Source organism: Hordeum vulgare, chromosome 2H (genome assembly GCF_904849725.1).
Source record: "Hordeum vulgare subsp. vulgare chromosome 2H, MorexV3_pseudomolecules_assembly, whole genome shotgun sequence".
Lineage (NCBI taxonomy): Eukaryota > Viridiplantae > Streptophyta > Magnoliopsida > Poales > Poaceae > Hordeum > Hordeum vulgare.
Window position 1 is genome coordinate 618,649,242 of NC_058519.1, and position 22,109 is coordinate 618,671,350.

General features: G+C 47.4%; 1 protein-coding gene across 1 annotated transcript; it reads left to right on the forward strand.

Moving 5' to 3' along the window:
• Positions 1-15,132: 15,132 nt before the first annotated feature.
• LOC123430863 (G-type lectin S-receptor-like serine/threonine-protein kinase At1g34300) lies at positions 15,133-16,441 on the forward strand. The gene has a single exon (XM_045114699.1). The coding sequence runs from the start codon at positions 15,338-15,340 to the stop codon at positions 16,439-16,441; it is 1,104 nt and encodes a 367-aa protein (XP_044970634.1). The 5' UTR covers positions 15,133-15,337.
• The last annotated feature ends 5,668 nt before the right edge of the window (positions 16,442-22,109 follow it).

Sequence of the window (22,109 nt, forward strand, 5' to 3'; positions counted from 1 at the left end):
GAAAAACATGATAAACATCACATGCAATTATATAGTGACATGATATGGCCAATATCATCTTGCTCCTTTGATCTCCATCTTCGGGGCACCATGATCATCATTGACACCGGCATGACAACATGATCTCCAGCATTGTATCTCCATGAAGTCATCACGCCAACTATTACTTCTACTACTATAGCTATAGTTTAGCAATTAAGTAAAGTAGTCACATGGCGTTGCATCTCATACAATAAATTAAGACAGCTCCTATGGCTCCTGCCGGTTGTCATACTCATCGACATGCAAGTCGTGAATCCTATTACAAGAACATGATCAATCTCATACATCACATATGTAACATCACATCCTTTTTGAAAAGGATCGAGATGGACCTAGAGGGGGGTGAATAGGTACAAATCCAAATTTTAATAATTACTTAGCAATTTTAGGCAAAAGTGCGGAATATGAGTGTACGCCTAATAATTTCTATGACAAAGAGTAAGCTATTTAGAGTGAAGTAAGACAAGCGGTAAGCAATAATCAAATACAAGTATGTAATAAGGATTAACACAAGTAGAGAGTTAGGGTTAGGAATAACCGAAACTCCGATAGAGACAAGGATGTATCCTGATGTTCACTTCCTTGGAGGGAAGCTACGTCACCGTTAGAGGGGCGGATGTTACCACGAAGGCACACCAACGCCACGAAGGCTCACCCGATTCTCCCTTTGAGATAACTCCACGAAGGCGTTTCTCAACCACTAGTGGTAAGCCTTGAGGTGGCTTCCAAACCTTCACAAACTTTCCGGGGGATATCACAATGGTTTTATTCCTCTCCGAAGACTCCTACCGCCTAGGAGTCTCCAACCTCCAAGAGTAACAAGATCACGGGGATTGCTCAAAACTTGGTCAAATCACAAATCACTTTGGTGGGAAGGAGGAGAGGGAGACGATCTATCTTTTGATTGGAACAACACTCAAAGGGACTCACAAATGCTCTTGGGATCTAGGATTTGGTGTAGACAAGAGTGAGTGAGAGGAAAGGTGTTCTTGGGTGTATTCTAGCTGTGTTGAACACCCTTTCATGTGGTGGGAGAAGAGTATATATAGTGGGGAGTGAAATCCAGCCGTTGGAGGTGCTTTAAGTCACACAGGGTCCGGACGTCCGACAATTGCCGAAAGTCCGGGCATCCGCGAGGGGTCGGACGTCCGACAGGGGTCGATCGTCCGAGGCCTGTAGACACGACTGGAACTATTTTGAATTAAACAGCGACTGAACGTCCGGAGAGGACCGGAAATCTGAGTTATACAACTCAACTTCTTCTGGTGGTAGGTTCCGGATTTCTGACGAGGGTCGGACGTCCGGCGCTCGGACGTCCGGAGGGAGCCGGATTTCCGAGTTATAGAACTCAACTTCTACTGGTGCGGGCTTCCGGATTTCCGAAGCCTGCCGGTCGTCCGGCCCTCGGACGTCCGGAGGGAGCCGGATGTCCGAGGCAATAGACCTGTTTTGAATTGAGAACAAAGTGGAGAGTATGTGGTATTGGGTATGATAGTAAAGATGTGGTATGAGCAAGTTCATCACAAAACCTGTGATCCCCTCTTAATAGTGCGGGATCCCTATACTCAATATCAGTAAACTCAAAAGACTAGTCTACATCATCTTTTCTTAATCCCGAGCCTTCTCGAAATATAAATCCCCAATCTTTTCAGACAACCTTTGGCACATAATTCTCAATCTACTAAAGTACTTGCCATCCTGAGATACACTCAACAAATAGGATTAGTTTCCTATGTATGCGTTTTCATTAACACCAAAAGACGATTAGGGGCATAGCATGCACTTTCAATCTACCCCTTTTTGGTAGTTGATGACAACATATACATAGGTCTCAAAAAGATTTAACATACATTATAGTCTAGGAGATATTTAGTATGGAGCTCCCCCTTTGTATATGCATGATAATAAAAAAATCGAAGCTCCAATGGATCAACATGTAAAGATAATAGATCATCATAGAAGTAGTGGAGCAAGACATAATAGTCTATGATGATATCATAGCAATCCATAGCAAATCACAAGCATTCATAAGTAGCCATACATGAGTTTATCCATTACATTAAATCTCCAAAGACTAAAAACTACGATACATTACTCCCCCTTTGGCACCAAGTACCAAAAAGGGAGCTATCAATAGTACCAATCACGCTCAGAGCTCATCACCATCATCATCAGCATCATCAGCCAAGCCACTGCCACCAGCCTCGTCAAGGAAATCAGACCACTCAGGACCAGAAGGGAAGCCAAAATCAGTAGGAGGAGCAGCAGGAGGGCCTCATCATCACTCACATCAAGAGCGCCCGAGGCTCTCAGACGAGCCTTGAGGACATTCTTGGAGGAGACTAAGCGAGAAACCACATCATGGGTTTGACCACACTGGAAAGAAACGGCCTTCATCAAAGCAGAATGTGCCTTGCCAAGGAATTTGGCAATGCGACCGAGAGGAGCGGAGCTAGATGAGGGGGTGGTGGCCCGTGCAGCAGTGCGGCGAGTGGATGTGGAGGATGAGGGGGCTTTCTTGGGAGCATAGTCATCCGCCATGTGAGCGGGAATGACCCACTTGCGATGTGTGTGAGTGACAGCCACAGAGAAATCAGCAACATGGTTAATAAGAGCCTGGATGAAAGGGGCGTGAGGAAAGGCTCGCTTGTACTGAAAGCTAGCAAGCCGAATCTCATGCCATAGAAAATGAGGCACATTGATTTTTCCCTTGGGGTGCTCAAACAAGTGAGACATGATGTCGATACAATAGCCACTGCAAGAACCCTTATCACCCATCTTGGGATAGATGGTGCGGATGAGACACTGAAAAATGATGAAATAAGGTGACCGCCACATGGATACCTGGTTAAGGTCCTTCATGCGTTCATCCGCATCAAGCTCACGTAGTGGCTTGAGAAGATTCCCACACGCGTCAATAGACTTAGGTGCATGGTTAGGATCATCCCTATGTATTTGAAACCGGAATTGGGGAAACCCAGTGCGGCAACAAATGTATCATAAGAAGCTGTGAAGCGAACGTCAGAGGTGATCCAGCTAACAGTGTGGTCTGGGCCAAAATGGCATGTGGCATAGAACTGGTGAATGGCAGCAGCATTAAAGTCGCAATGAAAGGAAAACGGGGCGGCAAGCCCCGATGCCTCAATAAGCTCAATGGCACCCGGATATTTCGCCGGGTGCATGCGAATATGCTCAACATCAATGGAGTGATGAATAGATAACCCCTTAGGAACTATGACTGTGGTAAAAATGTCCATCTGGACGTTTGTGCGGAAACGTGAGTCAGTAGAGTCACGTACGACAGCGTATTGATCAATGTCGCGGCGGAAAGTAAGATATGAAGTTGTGCCAAGTGTGGTGAAGTTCGTGATAGCACGACCTAACGTGGCAGGAGGTTCTAGTGAGATGCGGCGAGCTTCACCTGCAGGCTGGGCAGGAGGAGGTTGTGGCATGTAGGACGCCTTGCGAGTCTCGGGCTTTGGCTTGGACCTTCGATCAACGTGCTGGACAGGAAGGTCCTCGGCGGCAAGCTCCTCCTCGAAGTCGGGGTCATCACCATCAGACGACGAGGGCAGTTGTGGAGACGGAGAACGCCGGGCCTAGAGCGCCGGGCAGTCCGTTTGAAGGGACGAAGTGGCTCATCCGAGTCTGACCCCGTGTTAATAGGGGCGCGAGAGGATGAGCCAACCACGGTCTTCCGAGCGGTGTGCTTGGTCTTCCCCATGGAGCACAAACACCTACGCGGATGAAAAATCCCCAAATGAGGAACGAACATGGAGATACATGGGAGAGAGAGAGAATCAAAACAAACGCGAAAGGAGACGAAGGAGCGACCTGAGGACGGATCCCGCAAAGAATACGGAGGAAGGAGTGGAGGATCCGCGAAGGAGATCAGCCCGATCTCGAGTTTGGCGGCGCAGGCAGGAGCTCCTCGAGCTGGCGGCGGCAGCTGTGGTAGGGAAAAGGGGCGCGAGGGTTAGGGCAAGAGCCCAGCCCCGCGCGCAGCTATTTATAGGCCCGAGGGGTCAGACATCCGACAGGCGTCGGACGTCCGGAGGTGATTGTGGCGTCGGACGACCGACACTGGTTGGACGTCCAGAAGGGATTTTGCCGCCGGACGTCCGAGACCTGTCGGACGTTCGAGAAAGGAGGAGGAGGCAGAGGCTGATTTTTTTGTTTTGATGATGAGATGATGACTTGCATGGTTTCGCACACAAAAAAAATACGAACATAGTTTCCTACAAGCATTACATGTATGAATTGATTTATGCGTACTTTGTAAGCTTAAAAAATAATTAAGACTCACTCCCCCTAAATACATGCCCACATCAAGACACAAACATAATGTGAGTGTGTGTATGTGTGCAAGATTCAAGATATGTTGTCAAGCTCCAAGATACCAAGTTCACGCCTAAGTTGACAGAACCTAGCTACGCTAAGTGGCTTGGTGAAAATGTCGGCTAACTGCATGTCGGTACCCACATGGGTAATATCAATGTCACCCTTTTGCACATGGTCTCTCAAGAAATGATACCTAATATCAATATGTTTTGTGCGAGGGTGATCAATGGGGTGCTCGGAGATCTTTATGGCACTTTCATTATCACAGAGAAGAGGAACGTGTCAATACGTGATACCATAATCCTTTAGTGTTTGCCTCATTCATAGCAGTTGGGTTGCACAGCTTGCGGCTGCAATATATTCGGCCTCGGCCGTGGAGAGAGAAACATAATTCTGCTTCTTCGAGGACCAACTTACCAAGGAGCGTCCAAGAAACTGACATGCACCGGAAGTGGATTTCCGTCCCACTTTATCAACGGCCCAATCCGCATCGGAATACCCAATAACATCAAACTTTGCATCCTTAGGGTACCATAAGCCTAACTTTGGGGTGTGAACAAGGTATCTAAGAATATGCTTAACCGCCGTGTGATGGCTTTCCCTAGGGGAAGCTTCAAATCTAGCACATATACCTACACTTAACATGATGTCCGGTCTAGATGCGCAAAGATAAAGCAGCGAACCAATCATGGAGCGGTAAGTAGATGGGTCAAAAGGAATACCGTTTGTGTCTTCATTTAGAACTACATCGGTGGCCATGGGTGTCTTCATTGGTTTAGCATGTGTCATATCAAATTTTTCAAGAATGTCCTTGAGGTACTTAGTTTGAGACAAGAAAATCCCTTCTTGAAATTGTTGTATTTGAAAACCAAGAAAGAACTTCAAGTCCGTGTTGAGTGACATCTCAAAGGTCTTGGTCATGGAGGCCGCAAACTTCTTGCACAAATGGATGTTAGGAGAACCAAAAATGATGTCATCTACATAGATTTGGCATAAGATCAAATCACCATTTTCCCTCTTAGTAAAAAGAGTGGGATCGATCACCCCCACCACAAAGCCATCATCGAGTAGGAACTTCTTAAGATGATCGTACCAAGCACGGGGTGCTTGTTTAAGACCATACAGAGCCTTGTGAAGTTTATATACATGGTCTTTGTGATGAGGGTCAACAAACCCAGGTGGTTGTGATACATATACCTCTTCTTGTAGAGGACCATTAAGAAAAGCACTTTTCACATCCATTTGATGCAAAGTAAAACCATTGAAAGCAGCATAGGCCAATAAAATGCGAATGGACTCAAGACGAGCAACAGGGGTGAAAGTTTCACCAAAGTCCAAACCTTCAACTTGGGAGTACCCCTGTGCTACTAACCTTGCCTTGTTGCGTAGGACAGTCCCGTTCTCATCTTCCTTGTTCTTGAAAATCCATTTAGTTCCAATGACATTATGTTCCTCAGTTGGTCGTTCTACCAATGACCATACTTCGTTACGTGTAAAACTGTTTAGCTCCTCTTGCATAGCAAGTAGCCAGTCATTGTCACACAATGCATCCTGAACCCTGTGTGGCACGGTACTAGAGACAAATGAAAAGTGAGCACGAAAGTTTGTTAATTGTTTACGAGTCACTCTACCTTCCGACACGCCTGTGAGGATTTGATCAATATCAACACGACCGGCCACACGTGGCATGATGGAGGTCAAGGTTTCACGAGGTTCGACTTCGTTTCCATCATCAACGTCCTCAACATATGGATCATTTATGTGCGGCGGAAGATATTCCTCTTCGCGTTGCACCTGTTGAGGTTCATCATCAAACATACCCATACTTTGGTCTACCTCTTGAAGATCAACTTGTTCTTGAGTGTCATCAGGGTGAGAGACATGTTCTCCCACTTGATCCTCAACAACTGGCATGATGTGTGTGCTAATATCTTGTGGAGGTACGGGCAGTGAACTATCCTGAGGATGAGAGATACTCTCATCATCTTCATCATCATCATGGGGTCTTTGTTCCATGGGAAGAAGTGCACCTACACCCATGTTTAAGATATCTTGTGGGGAGTCTTCTTCACCTGCATCATCTAGATCAACTTGCTCCCCATGGGAGCGGTTAAATTCATCAAACGTCACGTCACAGGTTTCTATAACACATCCAGTGGATTTGTTGTAGACTCTGTAGGCGTGAGAGTTTGACCCATAGCCAACAAAAATCCCTTCAGTTGTTTTGGATTGAAATTTTCCTAACCGTTCTCGTTTGTTGAGGATGAAACATTTGCATCCAAACACACGAAAGTACTTAACATTGGGCTTGTTCCCAGGTAGGAGCTCATATGGAGTCTTCTCCAATATTGATCGGAGGAAGAGCCGGTTTGATGCATGACATGCTGTGTTGACGGCCTCAGCCCAAAAACTATGTGGTGACTTGTATTCGTCTAACATGGACCTTGCCATTTCCACAAGTGTCCGGTTCTTCCTCTCTGCCACACCATTTTGTTGAGGGGTGTAAGGTGCGGAGTACTGATGTTCAATTCCCTCATCACTAAGAAAATCTTCTAGGGTGTAGTTCTTGAACTCAGAGCCATTATCACTTCTTACTGCCTTGATGTCCTGGGCTTGTTTGGCAAAGTCAATGAAAGTGATCTTCGTCTCGTCCTTGGACTTGAGAAAGAACTCCCATGTATATCTTGAGTAATCATCAACAATGACTAGGCCATACTTTTTCCCTCCAAGACTTGCCCATGAAGGAGGCCCAAACAGATCCACATGAAGGAGCTCTAACGGCCTCGAAGTGGATACAATGTTCTTGGGTGGATGTCTTGATTGATGTTGTTTCCCAGCTATGCATGCACTGCACACACGATCTTTCTTAAAAGATACATTTGTTAGTCCAAGGATGTGATTGCCGTTTAAGAGATTTTGAAGATTTTTCATGCCAACATGGGCGAGCCGGCGATGCCACAGCCATCCCATGTCGGCCTTAGCCATTAGACAAGTTGTATGGAAGGTGCTCTCTTTCGAGAAATCATCCGTGTAAAGGTTGCCATCCAACTCTCCAACAAAGGCCACTTCAAGAGTATCTCTTTTAAAGACTTTCACATCCGTTAGTCCAAATAATGTGTTATAACCGACGGAAGCCAATTGGCGAACTGAAAGTAAATGATATTGAAGAGATTGGACAAGCATGACATTTGCAATAGACATGTCATTAGTGATTGCCACCTTGCCCAACCCAATTACCTGCCCTTTCGACCCTCCACCAAATACAATGCTCATGTATGGTCGAATGGCTTGCATGAAGTCATAGAGCAAGTTACTATCTCCGGTCATATGATTGGTGCATCCACTGTCGATCACCCATTTGGCTCCTCCGGAGAAAACAGCTTGTAACGAATTAAGACTTGGTTTGAGGTACCCATTTTGTCATGGGGCCTTTCACATTAGTTACAAGAGTCTTAGGGACCCAAATAGCATAGAATCGAAATGCATTACGGGGACCAACGAATTTAGCATAGACCTCTCTTCCTTTGATTTGCGTAGTACATAGGATGGAGGCAGGAATTCGGTTGTCTTGTTGTGAGTAGACGAACCCCTAGTGGCCGATCCACTCACAACCTTACCTTTCTCCGTGTGTCCCTCTCGTACAAGTATTTCCTTAAGCGGAGTGGTACACTTGAGAGGAGATGCACTTTTCTTGGCAGTGCTTGGGTTGAACCCAAGCCCTTCCTTGGCGAAACCTCCATTGTGTCGACTTAAGATCTCATTGAGAGTCTTTTGTCCTTGTGCACATGTCATGAGACCTCTGTCTAGCTGTGTCTTTAACGAACAGTTTTCCTCAAGGATAGATGTCAGTTCACTACTAGAGTTAGTAGTACAGGTATCAACATTGATAATAGGTGAGGAGTAGGCCTTAGCTAGAGTGTCAAGATAAGTGACTTTAAGTGCCTCAAAACTCTTTGTAAGAACAGTGAGTTTCTCTTCCTTGTCTTTGAGAGACAAGGATAGACGCTCACAGTCCTTAGAAAGGGAAGCATGAGAGTTCACAAGTCGGTCTTTATCATTTAGTAATTCTTTGCACACAGATTCAACCTTTTTCAAGGAGGCAAGATCATTAGCATGTTTATCAAGGTTTTCACCTACTTTTGAACATAGTGCATCATTTTGTGCTTCCTCATACAGGACTTTCTGCTCAAGGAGTTCATTTCTTTCCATCTCCTCAGTGACGAGGGTTTCGAGTTACTTGATGGTATTGGTGTGCTTACTCACCATTTCCATAAGTATGCGAAACATAGTGAGCTTCTTTCCTTTAATAGAGCACATAAATTTGTTTATTTTAGCAAACATGGGATGATCTAAGTCATTATCCTCATAATGATCTTCCGCATCAAGATACTCATCAGAAGGAGTAGAAGCTAGACTGAAAGAGTTTAACCGTGGAGTTACCTTAACCTTATCATGGGAGCTTTGGTCTTCCTCATCTCCCATGGCAGTCTTTGCCATCAAACACTTGTGAGCGTTGCCCTTGTAGTCCTTCATATAGTTGTAGTGAACAACATCACCACTTTTGTTGACTAGCCTCAAGGTGCTTTGTGTATCCTGAGCTACTCCGGCAACTCCACCAACATCTTCTGGATCTGATTCTTCTTGTGCAACCATTGCTCTTCCATCTGTCCTCTTGAACTTGGAGTTCATAGGGTTTGGCAACTTCTTCTTTACAAAGGTCTTTGGAAACCTTGGTTTGTCTTCTCTCTTTTCATAAGGGCAGTCATTGAAGTAGTGGTTGGTTTCCTCACAGTTATAGCATTTCCTTACCTTCTTCTTTGGGAATCTTCCCTTGAACTTTCCTGCACTGAACTTCTTTACAAAGAGAGCAATGTCCTCATTAGATGGGCTTTCATCAGAGTCAACATCATCACCATCTTCGCAGTCATCATCACCCTCTTCTTCTTCACTTTCTTCTTCGTCACATTCATGCTTGGCTTTCAAAGCAAGATTGATCTTTGATGTTGAAGTGCCATGCATGGCTAGGTGCTTTGTTGCATTTGCCTTTGACTCTTCAAATAATTGGAAGGTGGATATGATGTCATCCGGAGTCATTTCTTTGAACCCATGATGCTGCCTCATGTCCCATACCATTTGATGGTGATACGAAGCAAGAGAGTGAAGTAACTTGTCCACAAGAAATCTCTTGGTCAGATTGAAGCCATCTTGCGTCTTGTCACATTCACATGACTCAATGTATGCGGCGAGAGTCATGAGCCGTTCTAGTAGTTGCTTGGGAGATTCACCCTTTTCCATACAGAAATTCTGTAATTGCCCCTTGGCAATTTCATATTGAGCAAGCCGAAGAGTGGAGGTACCGGTCTTGGTCCTTATGATGCTATCCCACAGTTCCTTGGCACTTGTGATGTGAATGTATGGTCTTCGTTGCTTGTCATTCATTCCTTTTCTTATGCACATGATCGCAGTGTCATTGAGATGCTTGTCATAAGTTTCTCTGGGCGTGAGGCACCTTGGATCTACAGGATTGTACCCATGCTCGAGGATGTCCAACATCTCATCATTGGCGTACCTAAGATGATCCTGCATACCAACTCTCCACAAAGCAAAATCGGAATTGTCATCAAGCAAGGGAGGTTTTCCTCCAGGATTGTACTTAGGTTTCTCAATTTGAGATCTAGCATAAAGCCATGGAACACTGGTTTGCTTCCTCTCCGGAGGTGGTTGGCCAAATGAAGTACCGTGCACATGGGGCCCTGAGGCCCTCGGGGACGTGGTTGTCCCCGCGGTTAGTGATGCTAGTCTCATTTGGACCATGGCCTCAAGAGAAGCATCATGCTCCTCTTTTTGCTTGGCAAGGGCCCGTTCCAGGTCCTCAGAGGTGAAAGACTTGACTTCCGAGGAAGTCCCGTCCCTCTGCACTGGAGCTACCGTAGTTGGATCCCCTTCCATCTCGCTCTAGGGCGGTTAAGCCACACGAATAGAGCACGAGGCTCTGGTACCAATTGAAAAGGATCGAGATGGACCTAGAGGGGGGTGAATAGGTACAAATCCAAATTTTAATAATTACTTAGCAATTTTAGGAATAACCGAAACTCCGAGAGAGACAAGGATGTATCCTGATGTTCACTTCCTTGGAGGGAAGCTACGTCACCGTTAGAGGGGCGGATGTTACCACGAAGGCACACCAACGCCACGAAGGCTCACCCTATTCTCCCTTTGAGATAACTCCACGAAGGCGTTTCTCAACCACTAGTGGTAAGCCTTGAGGTGGCTTCCAAACCTTCACAAACTTTCCGGGGTATATCACAATGGTTTGATTCCTCTCCGAAGACTCCTACCGCCTAGGAGTCTCCAACCTCCAAGAGTAACAAGATCACGGGGATTGCTCAAAACTTGGTCAAATCACAAATCACTTTGGTGGGAAGGAGGAGAGGGAGACGATCTATCTTTTGATTGGAACAACACTCAAAGGGACTCACAAATGCTCTTGGGATCTAGGATTTGGTGTAGACAAGAGTGAGTGAGAGGAAAGGTGTTCTTGGGTGTATTCTAGCTGTGTTGAACACCCTTTCACGAGGTGGGAGAAGAGTATATATAGTGGGGAGTGAAATCCAGCCGTTGGAGGTGCTTTAAGTCACACAGGGTCCGGACGTCCGACAAATGTCGGAAGTCCGGGCGTCCGCGAGGGGTCGGACGTCCGACATGGGTCGGTCGTCCGAGGCCTGTAGACACGACTGGAACTATTTTGAATTAAACAGCGACTGAACGTCCGGAGAGGACCGGAAATCTGAGTTATACAACTCAACTTCTTCTGGTGGTAGGTTCCGGATTTCTGACGGGGGTCGGACGTCCGGCGCTCGGACGTCCGGAGGGAGCCGGATTTCCGAGTTATAGAACTCAACTTCTACTGGTGCAGGCTTCCGGATTTCCGAAGCCTGCTGGTCGTCCGGCCCTCGGACGTCCGGAGGGAGCCGGATGTCCGAGGCAATAGACCTGTTTTTAATTGAGAACAGAGTGGAGAGTATGTGGTATTGGGTATGATAGTAAAGATGTGGTATGAGAAAGTTCATCGCAAAACCTGTGATCCCCTCTTAATAGTGCGGGATCCCTATACTCAATATCAGTAAACTCAAAAGATTAGTCTACATCATCTTTTCTTAATCCCGAGCCTTCTCGAAATATAAATCCCCAATCTTTTCAGACAACCTTTGGCACATAATTCTCAATCTACTAAAGTACTTGCCATCCTGAGATACACTCAACAAATAGGATTAGTTTCCTATGTATGTGTTGTCATTAACACCAAAAGATGATTAGGGGCATAGCATGCACTTTCACTTTTGGCCATATCACATCACATAGCATACCCTGCAAAAACAAGTTAGATGTCCTCTAATTATTGTTGCAAGTTTTACGTGGCTGATTTGGGTCTCTAGCAAGAACGCTTCTTACCTACGTGACAGCCACAACGTTGATATGCCAATGCTATTTACCTTTGATAAGGACCCTTTTCATCGAATCCAATTTGACTAAAGCGGGAGAGACAGACACCTGCTAGCCACCTTATGCACCAAGTGCATGTCAGTCAGTGGAATCAGTCTCACCTAAGCGTACGTGTAAGGTCGGTCCGGGCCGCTTCATCCCACAATACTACCAAAAAAAGATAAGACTAGTAACAGCAAGCAATTGACAAATCAGCGCCCACAACTTTTGTGTTCTACTCGTGCATACAATTTACGCATAGAACCTTGGCTCAGATGCCACTGTTGGGGAACATAGTAATTTCAAAAAAATTCCTATGCCATACAAGGATCTATCTTTGGAGAAACCAGCAACGAGAAAAGGAGTAGAGCATCTTCATACCTTTGAAGTTTGCTAAGCGGAAGCGTTGCTAGAACGTGGTTGATGGAGTCATACTCGCAGTGATTCAGATCGCGGTGGATTCCGATCTATGCGCCGAACGACGGCGCCTCGCATTCAACACACGTGCAGCCCGGTGACGTCTCCAACGCCTTGATCCAGCAAGGAGGGAGGAGAGGTTGAGGGAGAGCTCTGGCAGCACGACGGCATGGTGACGGTGGAGCTACGTGGCACTCCGACAAGGCTTCGCCAAGCACTACGGAGGACGAGGAGGAGGAGGAGTAGGGCTGCGCCGTGGAGAGAGGCAATTGTGTCTCCAATCAGCCCCAAAACACTCACTATATATAGGAGGAGAGGGAGGAGGGTTCCCACCATTAGGGTTTCCCACCCTAAGGGGTGCGGCAGCCCATCTAGGGCAAGGGGCGGCGGCCAAGGGTGGAGAGGTGGTGGCGCCCTAGGGTGGGCTAGCCCACCACACCTAGGGTTAGCCCACCTCCCCTCTTCTTGCACCTTGGGCTGCTGGTGGTGGCACACCAGCCCACATATGGGTTGGTTCCATTCCACCTTTTGGCCCATATACCCCTTCGGGGCTGGTGGCCCTTCCCGGTGGACCCCCGGAACCCTTTCGGTGGTCCCGGTACATTAACGGTGTCGCCCGAAACATTTCCGGTGATCAAATCCTCACTTCCTATATATGAATCTTCACCTACGGACCATTCTGGAGCTTCTCGTGACGTCCGGGATCTCATCCGGGACTCCAAAGAACCTTCGGTAACCACGTACACTATTCCCCTATAACCCTAGCGTCATTGAACCTTAAGTGTATAGACCCTACGGGTTCGGGAAGCATGGAGACATGACCGACACACCTCTCCGGTCAATAACCAACAACGTGGTCTGGATATGCATGTTGGTTCCCACATGTTCCACGATGATCTCATCGAATGAAGCACGATGTCGGGGATTTGATCAATCCCGTATGCAATTCCCTTTGTCTATCGGTATGATACTTGCCTGAGACTCGATCATCGGTATCCCTATACCTTGTTCAATCTCGTTATCGGCAAGTCTCTTTACTCGTTTCGTAACACATCATCCCGCGGCTAACTCCTTAGTCACACTGAGCTCAATATGATGATGGATTACCGAGTGGGCCCAAAGATACCTCTGTGTCACACGGAGTGACAAATGCCAGTCTCGATTCGTACAACCCAACACACACTTTCGGAGATACCTGTAGTGCACCTTTATAATCACCCGGTTATGTTGTGACGTGTGATACACCCAAAGCACTCCTACGATATCCGGGAGTTGCACAATATCATGGTCTAAGGAAACAATACTTGACATTAGAAAAGCTTTAGCAGACGAACAACACGATCTAGTGCTATGCTTAGGATTGGGTCTTGTCCATCACCCAATGATGTGATCCCATTATCAATGACATCCAATGATCATGATCAGGAAACCGTGATCATCTATTAATCAACGAGCTAGCCAACTAGAGACTCACTAGCGACACATTGTGATCTATATATTCACACATGTATTACAGCTTTCGGTTAATACAATTATAGCATGAAGAATAAACAATTATCATGAACTAGGAAATATAATAATGACCACTTTATTATTGTCTCCAGGGCATATTTCCAACAGGTTATCAGTCCGCCGACGCGTTGGGAAGTAGGTGGGGGCGGCACAGGTTGAGGCGGAGGTTCGCCGACGCATAGTGACGGTGGTATACCAGTCCGCCAGTGTGTTGGGACAGAGGTCTTCTCGCGGAGGTCCGCCGACGTGTGGAGACGTAGGTCTGCCGGTCCACCGGTGCGTCTAGTCGTCGAGGCGGCATGCGAGGCGTGGGGGCAGTGGCAGGCGTCCGCGAGCGGCAAACTGCCCAGGCATCATGTTTGGGAGAGGATATTGTCCCAAGCATCCGGAGAAGGGCGGAGATTTAAGAAGGGGCGGAGGGGCTGAGCGGGTGGCTTCGAGAAGGGGCGGCGGAGCTGGGCGGAGGGTGTGATCGGGCGGAGGGGCTGGCGCGTGAAGGGAGGCGGGGCTGAGCGGTGGGTGCAGCGAGGCTGGGCAGCTGGCGGCATGAAGGCGAGTGCGACCAGTCGATCTAGAGAAACTATCGATGTGAAGGGAGGCGGGGCTCAGCGGTGAATGCGGAAGCGATTGACAGGGCGACAATGGACGTGTGGGGTGAGCCAAAGCGGTGAGGGATTAGCTTTTCGTTAGTGAGGTTAATTTCATTAACGAAGATTTTAGATCACTAGCAAAAGGGCCCGTGCGTTGCAACGGGACAAAGAAATGCGTGATAATTTTTTAAATCAGCAAACATTTTATAAATGAAAAACTATTTTATAAGTCACAAATCATTGTTTTTTTGAACTTTTAGAATATTTTTCCATTCATGATCATTTTTAGAATTGACAAAATTTTGCACAATTTCATTATAAAAAGTACTTCATGAACTTTTAAAAAATCATGAACATTGTTTGATTTCTCGGATATTTGTTTTCAAAATTTCAAACATTTTCTGCAAAACCGCGGGTATTTTTGAATCCACAAACATTTTATAATTTACCAAACATTCTATTTCAAAATTCCCACTTTCTTAAATTTTCAAAATGATGCGCCTTATGATTTTGAGTTCGTGAAGTGAAATACAAGCCCAAACGAGGGTCGATTTACTCGGCTAAATTTCTCATCAGGAAGCATTGGTCTAGACAGCTGTTATTTACCAGTAGAATTCTAAAAAAATCACAGTCCACAAAACATACGGGAATTTGACCGAACAACTACAAGGACCAAGCACGGTCAGTAGCGTGCGTGCGTGTGCGTCACAGACTCACAGTCGCTCTCCTTCTCCTCCGGCTAGTTCCTCCTCCCTTCCTCCCTCCCTCCCTCGCTCAAGCAGTCAAGCTCATCCCCTCCCCTGCTTCCCCCCTCTTCCCAAGCCCCGATTCACAGCCGCAACTGACGCCATGAGAGGGGAACCCGACCTACATAGCCCCCGCTAGCCTCTCCGCAGCAGCTCCCGCCGCAATAATCCACGGCCTTCTTCCACGCTCCCGTCCGTCCAAGAAAGATGCGGCCGTCACGGGGGGATCTCGGCGTCCTCTGCCGCGGCTTCCTGCTCCTGCTCCTCCCTTTCCCGTCCCATGGCAAGGACATGCCCCTCGGCTCCACCCTCACGCCGGGCGGCAACTCAGCGGCGTGGGCGTCGCCGAACTCCACCTTCTCCCTCGCCTTCGCGCCGTCCCCGACATCCCCGTCGCTCTTCGTCGCCTCGGTCACCTACGCCGGCGGCATCTCCATCTGGTCCGCGGGAGCCGGCGCGCCCGTAGACTCGGGGGGCTCGCTCCTCCTCTCCTCCACCGGCGACCTGCAGCTGGTCAATGGCTCCGGCGTCGTGCTCTGGTCGTCCGGCACCGCCGGCCGGGGCGTCTCGGCGGCCGCCCTCCAGGAGAGCGGCATCCTCGTGCTCAAGAACTCCACGGGCGGCGCCGTGTGGCAGTCCTTCGACCACCCGACGGACACCGTGGTCATGTCCCAGAACTTCGCGTCCGGCATGAACCTCACCTCCGGCTCCTACGTCTTCACCGTCGACCGGGCCACCGGCAACCTCACGCTCAGGTGGGCCAACGCCGGCTCCGCCACCGTCACCTACTTCAACAAGGACTACAACTCCACCTTCACCGCCAACAGGACGCTCAGCTCCCCGACGCTCACGATGCAGACCAACGACATCGTCTCCCTCACCGACGGCACGCTCAACGCACCCGTCGTCGTCGCCTACAGCAGCAATTACGGCGAGAGCGGCGACATGCTGCGCTTCGTGCGCCTCGACTCGGACGGCAACTTCCGCGCCTACAGCGCCGGGCGCGGCAGCGGCACGGCCACCGAGCAGTGGTCCGCGGTGGCGGACCAGTGCGAGGTGTTCGGCTACTGCGGCAACATGGGCGTGTGCGGCTACAACGGCACGTCGCCGGTGTGCGGGTGCCCGTCGCATCAGCAGACGGAGCAGCGGCAGCAGGGGGCGACGGTCTCCGACGCCGTGGCGGAGGAGGCGCCGGGCGGGGGCGCACGGGGCTTAGATCCACCCATCCCAGGACCGGTGGAGGACAGGGGCAGTTTTGAAAAACGAAACGTTTTTTTTCACTTAAAAAAGAACTGCGGGATGATTAACTGAAAATGGAAGGATTTTTTCGTAAAAATGCCACGACGTACGAAACTGATTATTACTAGTAAATATGCCCGTGCGTTGCAACGGGGAATACACACAATTTCTATTAGTCATTGTTGGCCGAGTCGAGAAATTGTCTTTGGATAGTCAAAACCAAATTTAATAATAATTGAGTCTAATATTGAAGGTAAGTTTATGAGTAAATTCAGGTTCTCATATTTCATCAAACATTCGAAAGAAATCCAGCAAATATGTATCAGTTGTCTACAAATAAATTTATATCACTATTTTACTAATGCTATATATATTACTGTTTAGGTTGGGCCTAACTTCCAATACCTATCTTTCAAACATTGAATACTAAGCTATCCTCCACAATTTGTACCTACATGGAGTTAACTTGATAAGAAAACAACTAAACATATTTATATTTCTAAAATGTTGCGAGAAGGATGTAGTCCTCTAGTGGAACCTTTAAAAAGACTATTATTTAAGAACGGAGGGAGTAGGTAGCAGAGTGGCATATATCATAGCTAGTATGAGGTTGACAACTTCTATTAACCAAAACTTGAAAGTACATCACTTAAAAGAAAAGGAAAACACTTCAATCCAGAAGCACTTGTTTGCAGAAAGTGTAAATATGTACCATGCTATTTGTATCCACTTCCGTGTAGAAAATATTTTTTTAATCCTTATTATACTTGAGTAGTTTCTATAATATTGAATATGTTTACTTGTGTAGGCATTGCCCAAACGATCCCCTCTGGTCGACGACTTCTCAAGGGCAATCCTCAGCATAACAGAGGGAGATACTATCATTCAGATAGAACGGAAATGGATAGGAGATCAAAATACCTGTTAGAATGACGGCCCCACCATCGGCTCAAGCAGTCTAAAGTTCAAAACTTTTCAGAGCTCTTTCTGCTCACTGGAGTTGCTTCAACATCTGCCCTTTTGATAGCCCTCGTGATGTTTCTCTACAAGAGGTACAAGAAAAAGAACAACACAGGTCAGATTGAAACGACTGCAGATTCTAACCCGTCCCACGATATGCAGTTAACTGTACCAGATGTTTCAGATAGCTACGCCTGCCAGCAAGAGATAGAGATATCTAGAGAACTCACAAGCCCATGTTCAGAAGTCCAATCAACTCCAGATTTTACACCTCATGGAACACCAGGCAATGGTTTGTAGCATCATGTTAAGTCACCCTTATTCAGGTTCTCAATCTCCAGAGTACACCTGGTCATCTTTTGTTCTCATGTGTGTATTTGCTTGTGTAGTATGTATGAATGCTGACGGTCATGCCTTCTAACTGCATGCCAATGCAGCAGCAATGCAACTGTAAGCTTATTGTGTAATGTATTCTAATTTTGCTCAGGTTCCAAGTGTACATCAACAATCTATCAGTGTAAGACTATAATCCAAGGAGTACCAGTGTAGCCTGAACTACAACTTGGCACCTGTGCACTATGTCCGTGTCCCTATTTTTTTGGATAAGCAGGTAGGCCACAGTCTAGCTTATGTATTCCAAAACCAGACCGAGGTCTGAGGAGGCTAACCAAATGCGTCATTGATATAGAAAAAGGGCTGACCAAAAATGCAACATACAAAAATAAATGAATCCAAAATATTTCTCAGATACAAAATACTACGCTTGTTATATTTACCGGAATTACTGGATTCCAAAAATATGGGACACCAAATCACAAAAGGAAAAGTAGAGTGTATCGTAGCAATTGGTGTATTCTGTCAACTCATAAATATATTTTGCTATCTTTTAGCTGATGGACTTCCATTTTCTTGTGCCACCACACATGTCACCTAAAATCAAAATCGTTGAAATACTGTCAAAGCGAATACTCCACATATGTATCTGGCAGACTCAACTGCAATATCCTTTTTGCTGGCATAAGACCAATCAGGAAGTAGTTCAGTATGTCAGCTCCATATCTCTTGTGAATGTGTGATGCATGCCTTAGGACCTCCTGCAGGTATGCCCCATTTATGTGTGTGTTTTTCTTGGTGAGAAAGTTCTTGTTTTAGTCAGAGAGGTAGAGCTGTCATCTGCTTCATCTACTATCTCTACTAAAAATGAAGCTTGGGTGTTAGTAGTTGTCATTGAATTTTTAGATGACCAACAATAAAGTTTGCTGCTTAATTTTGGACTGCCAAGTGTAAGTTTACCAAGTGTGTGGGTGTAGCAAGTAGCATCTCTGAACCCTGAAAAAAAGAATCAAAATCGAATCCATTCTCCATGTCCTCACAATGCCTATGAATTTCACATAGTGGTAGTTTAAGCACCACACACATTGTACATGCAAAAAGAGGTGGAATCAAACTATATCTAAATTGAACTTTACAAAATTTTAAAATCAGAACCTTTGTATAGCTGACGATGGATCATCATATCACTTGCCTTCTACTCATTGTCCTCGTTGGCATCCTGCATACACACCAGCCACGAATTAACATATATGTGCGTCCACACACACACAAGAAACCACACATGCATGTCTATACACCGAGGATATCATTTTCTACATTCTCTAAATTGACCATGTAGCAGCACAGAAAACAAATTCTGTAGTCACATTTCATCAAACAGTTTGCCTCCCTCGAAATAATAATATCATGGTGGGGGTAATGCGTGATACAGGGGCGGCAAGCAGAGGGGACACACCAGGCAACGAGCAGGAGACGCGCGCCGTAGAGGGGTTTCGGCGGCCGTCGTCGGTGGGGCTGGGTGCACGTGATGGACGCCAATGAGTAGCTCGTCCTTGCTTCCCCGCACCACACGTTCAACAAAGTGATGTGGCCGGGGGACTCTACGGCTGGATCCCACAGCCTTGATCCAGTACTCGTCGACTGGATTGGGGAACATCTCATCGGTGCGTGCTCGTCGTGGGCGATGAAGGGAATCGGAAGGAGGCCTGCGACAGGTGGATCACAGGGCGAGGCGTCGCGTGAGATACAGCTGATTTTAAATAGGTTTGCTGACTTTCTAGTTCATTTCTTCTTTTTGGCTCAGGTTCAGAATAGTGGTACCCTGATATGCTCGTTAGACCACAACAATTGTGAATCAGTTAGAGCAGTTGACAGCCTTTTATTTCATTCGACATTCGCCACAGATATAAACAAATTAGTCCAGTACGACCCAAGATATCCTACATTTCAAATATTGAGCTGAGCAATTACATATTTCCCACCTTGTATACCAGAGCTTCTCCACAATAAAATTATTTCATGTTTCACACATATGCCAGAAAATATAGGTGATACAGTACAAACAAGTAGACAATACAACCGCAATTAACATATTTCTAATGTATTTTACTCAAGATTGCAGGGGGGAAACTATGTTTGGAATGCTGTTTCAGGGATTTCGTATATCTGAATCTGGAAAGTGGCCATCCTGTCTATAATACCGTACCGTACAATGGGGTGGCTCTAATGTCGTACGAATGCACAACCACAATACAATTGCTTGTGCTGGTACCGCAAGCAATGTGAATAAAGGCAGCCAAAAGGATAGAAGGAGTACCTTGGCACGCAAGTCGTTTGAATCGGTGGCGGAAGAGCCACCGTTGATACAGTTCAGCCCTCCAGTGTTTCTAGCTGCAAGATAAAAATAGGTGTGTGCTCAAACATGACGCTAAAGTGAGCAAGCGCCTAATTCTTCTGCCCCAGCTACAAACTCTCCCAATCCCCACTGATACGCACCCACAAACCGACCGCGCACACACCGCTCCAAGCAATCATACAAATCTACCACTAAGCAGCGCTCCAAACCCTAGAAACTAAAAAAATGTGCGTGCGGCCGAACGACCGACGCCGTGGACCGGGGCGATAATCGAGGTCCAAATTAAACCCCCGGCAGAACATCACCGAACCTCCGACCTAAGCTCGGGCGACCACAACAGCGGCATCAGAGCGTGCCCGACGAATCCCATCGAGAAGGGGGGCAGAGGGGCACGCGAACCGACCTGGCGCGGAGGAGGAGCAGCCCATGGCCGGCGCCTTCGGTCGGGTCCGCACGAAGTCGACGGGGAGCGTGAGTACTGTTTGCAGAGGAGAATGAGGATGAGGGGTGCCGCACATGGAGCCATGGAGGGGAGATAATGAGAGCATGGAGAGGATAATGGACTGACCAGCGCCGCCTCCGTCGCCGAGGTTGCTCCGCCGCCTGCCGTCGCGTCGACTGGCGGCCGGCGTAATGCCGGATCCAGGGTCATCGGGTTCGGTCGCCTCTTGGCGGCTGATAGGAGGACTGCGGGTTAAAATCAATAGAACATAAGGGTGTTTATGTAAAAAGACCAGGACGGACGACCAGAAACCCAATTTGCTTTATTATTATGGAGAGACTAGGGGGCTGCTATGCATCTATCGGTGGATATTTATTAAACATCCACCGCCTCGACAACCGTTAGATCTCGCGCGTAGCGTCCGATCCGCTCCTGTACTTAACTCCTGAAACGACGCTCGAGTTGCAGAAACTTTCGCTTTGTTGCAAGAAATAAACTTTGGATCCGTTAATTCCTGAAACAATGGTCGAGTTTCAGAAACAATTTGCTTGTTGCAGAATTATTTTTCTTCGTCTTTCTGTAACATAAGTATTTTTACGGAAGAATTTTTTGCAACAATGGTCGAGTTTCAGAAAATTTTGCAACGAAAGTCACGTTGCAGAAGCAGGGGCGGCGGGCGGCGACGGAGGGGCACGCGAGGCCGCGAGCAGGCTGGCGGTGCCGCGCGCAAACCGGCGGCGGAGTGCGGCCGGGCCACACGCAGGCCGGCGGGCTGCCGATCAGGGATGACGGGCCTTGTGGCAGGCCGGCGGGGCCGCGGGCGGGCGACGAGCAGGGGCGGCGACGGAGGGCATGCGAGGCCGCGGGCAGGCCGACGCCGGAGGCCGACGGCGGAGGGCGGCGAGCCGTAGCAGGCCGGCGGCGGTGAGGTTGTCGGGGCCGAGGCGGAGGCGAAGACATGGACTGGGCAATTTTTCGAAACAACTCTCCAGTTGCGGAAACAACGATCCAGTTTCAGAAAAGGTCAAGAAACGATTGCGATGGCGGGATCGAACGGACGAGCAGGTGGTGGATGGATCGCGCAGATCCGCCGGTTGAAGGATAGACTTTTCCTTATTATTAGGGAGAGATTGGGTATGCTTTTTTGTGTTTTTATAGGAATAGTGGATGGATAGTATTAAGAAGGTTCACCACCAGCGCGAAAGGATGGTAACTTTGATGTGTCGAGGAAACCTGCTTGGGATTTGTGCGGCTAATCGGGTGGATATTAAGATGTTCACGCTGGGAGACAAAATTTTTAACTTAGGGTCTATAACATTTCTGCATAATTTTGGCTCAAATGTTAGAGAACCCTTAAAACGCAGAGCGCAAAAATCATTTACAGTTTGCAAAAAAAGGTTTTGCGGGTTGAAACGGGCTGCGGTGGAGCTGACCTGCGTAGCAGACCCGTAAAATAGCATATTCGGCTACATGGGGTTGCTCGGCCGCAACCCGCTTTGGCCTGTAAACCGAAAAACCCAGATCAACCAATTTACAACGATTTTGACAATTGAGTTCAAATTCAAAGAATAAAACATGGTTCGCGCGCAAATAAAAACATAGTTTTTTTGATAAACGCAAAAGGACTTCACGCAAAAGCAACGACCACG

Bases quoted from the DNA above. Each gene is read 5' to 3' on its own strand.
- LOC123430863 (XM_045114699.1), top strand. From the start codon at position 15,338: ATGCGGCCGTCACGGGGGGATCTCGGCGTCCTCTGCCGCGGCTTCCTG.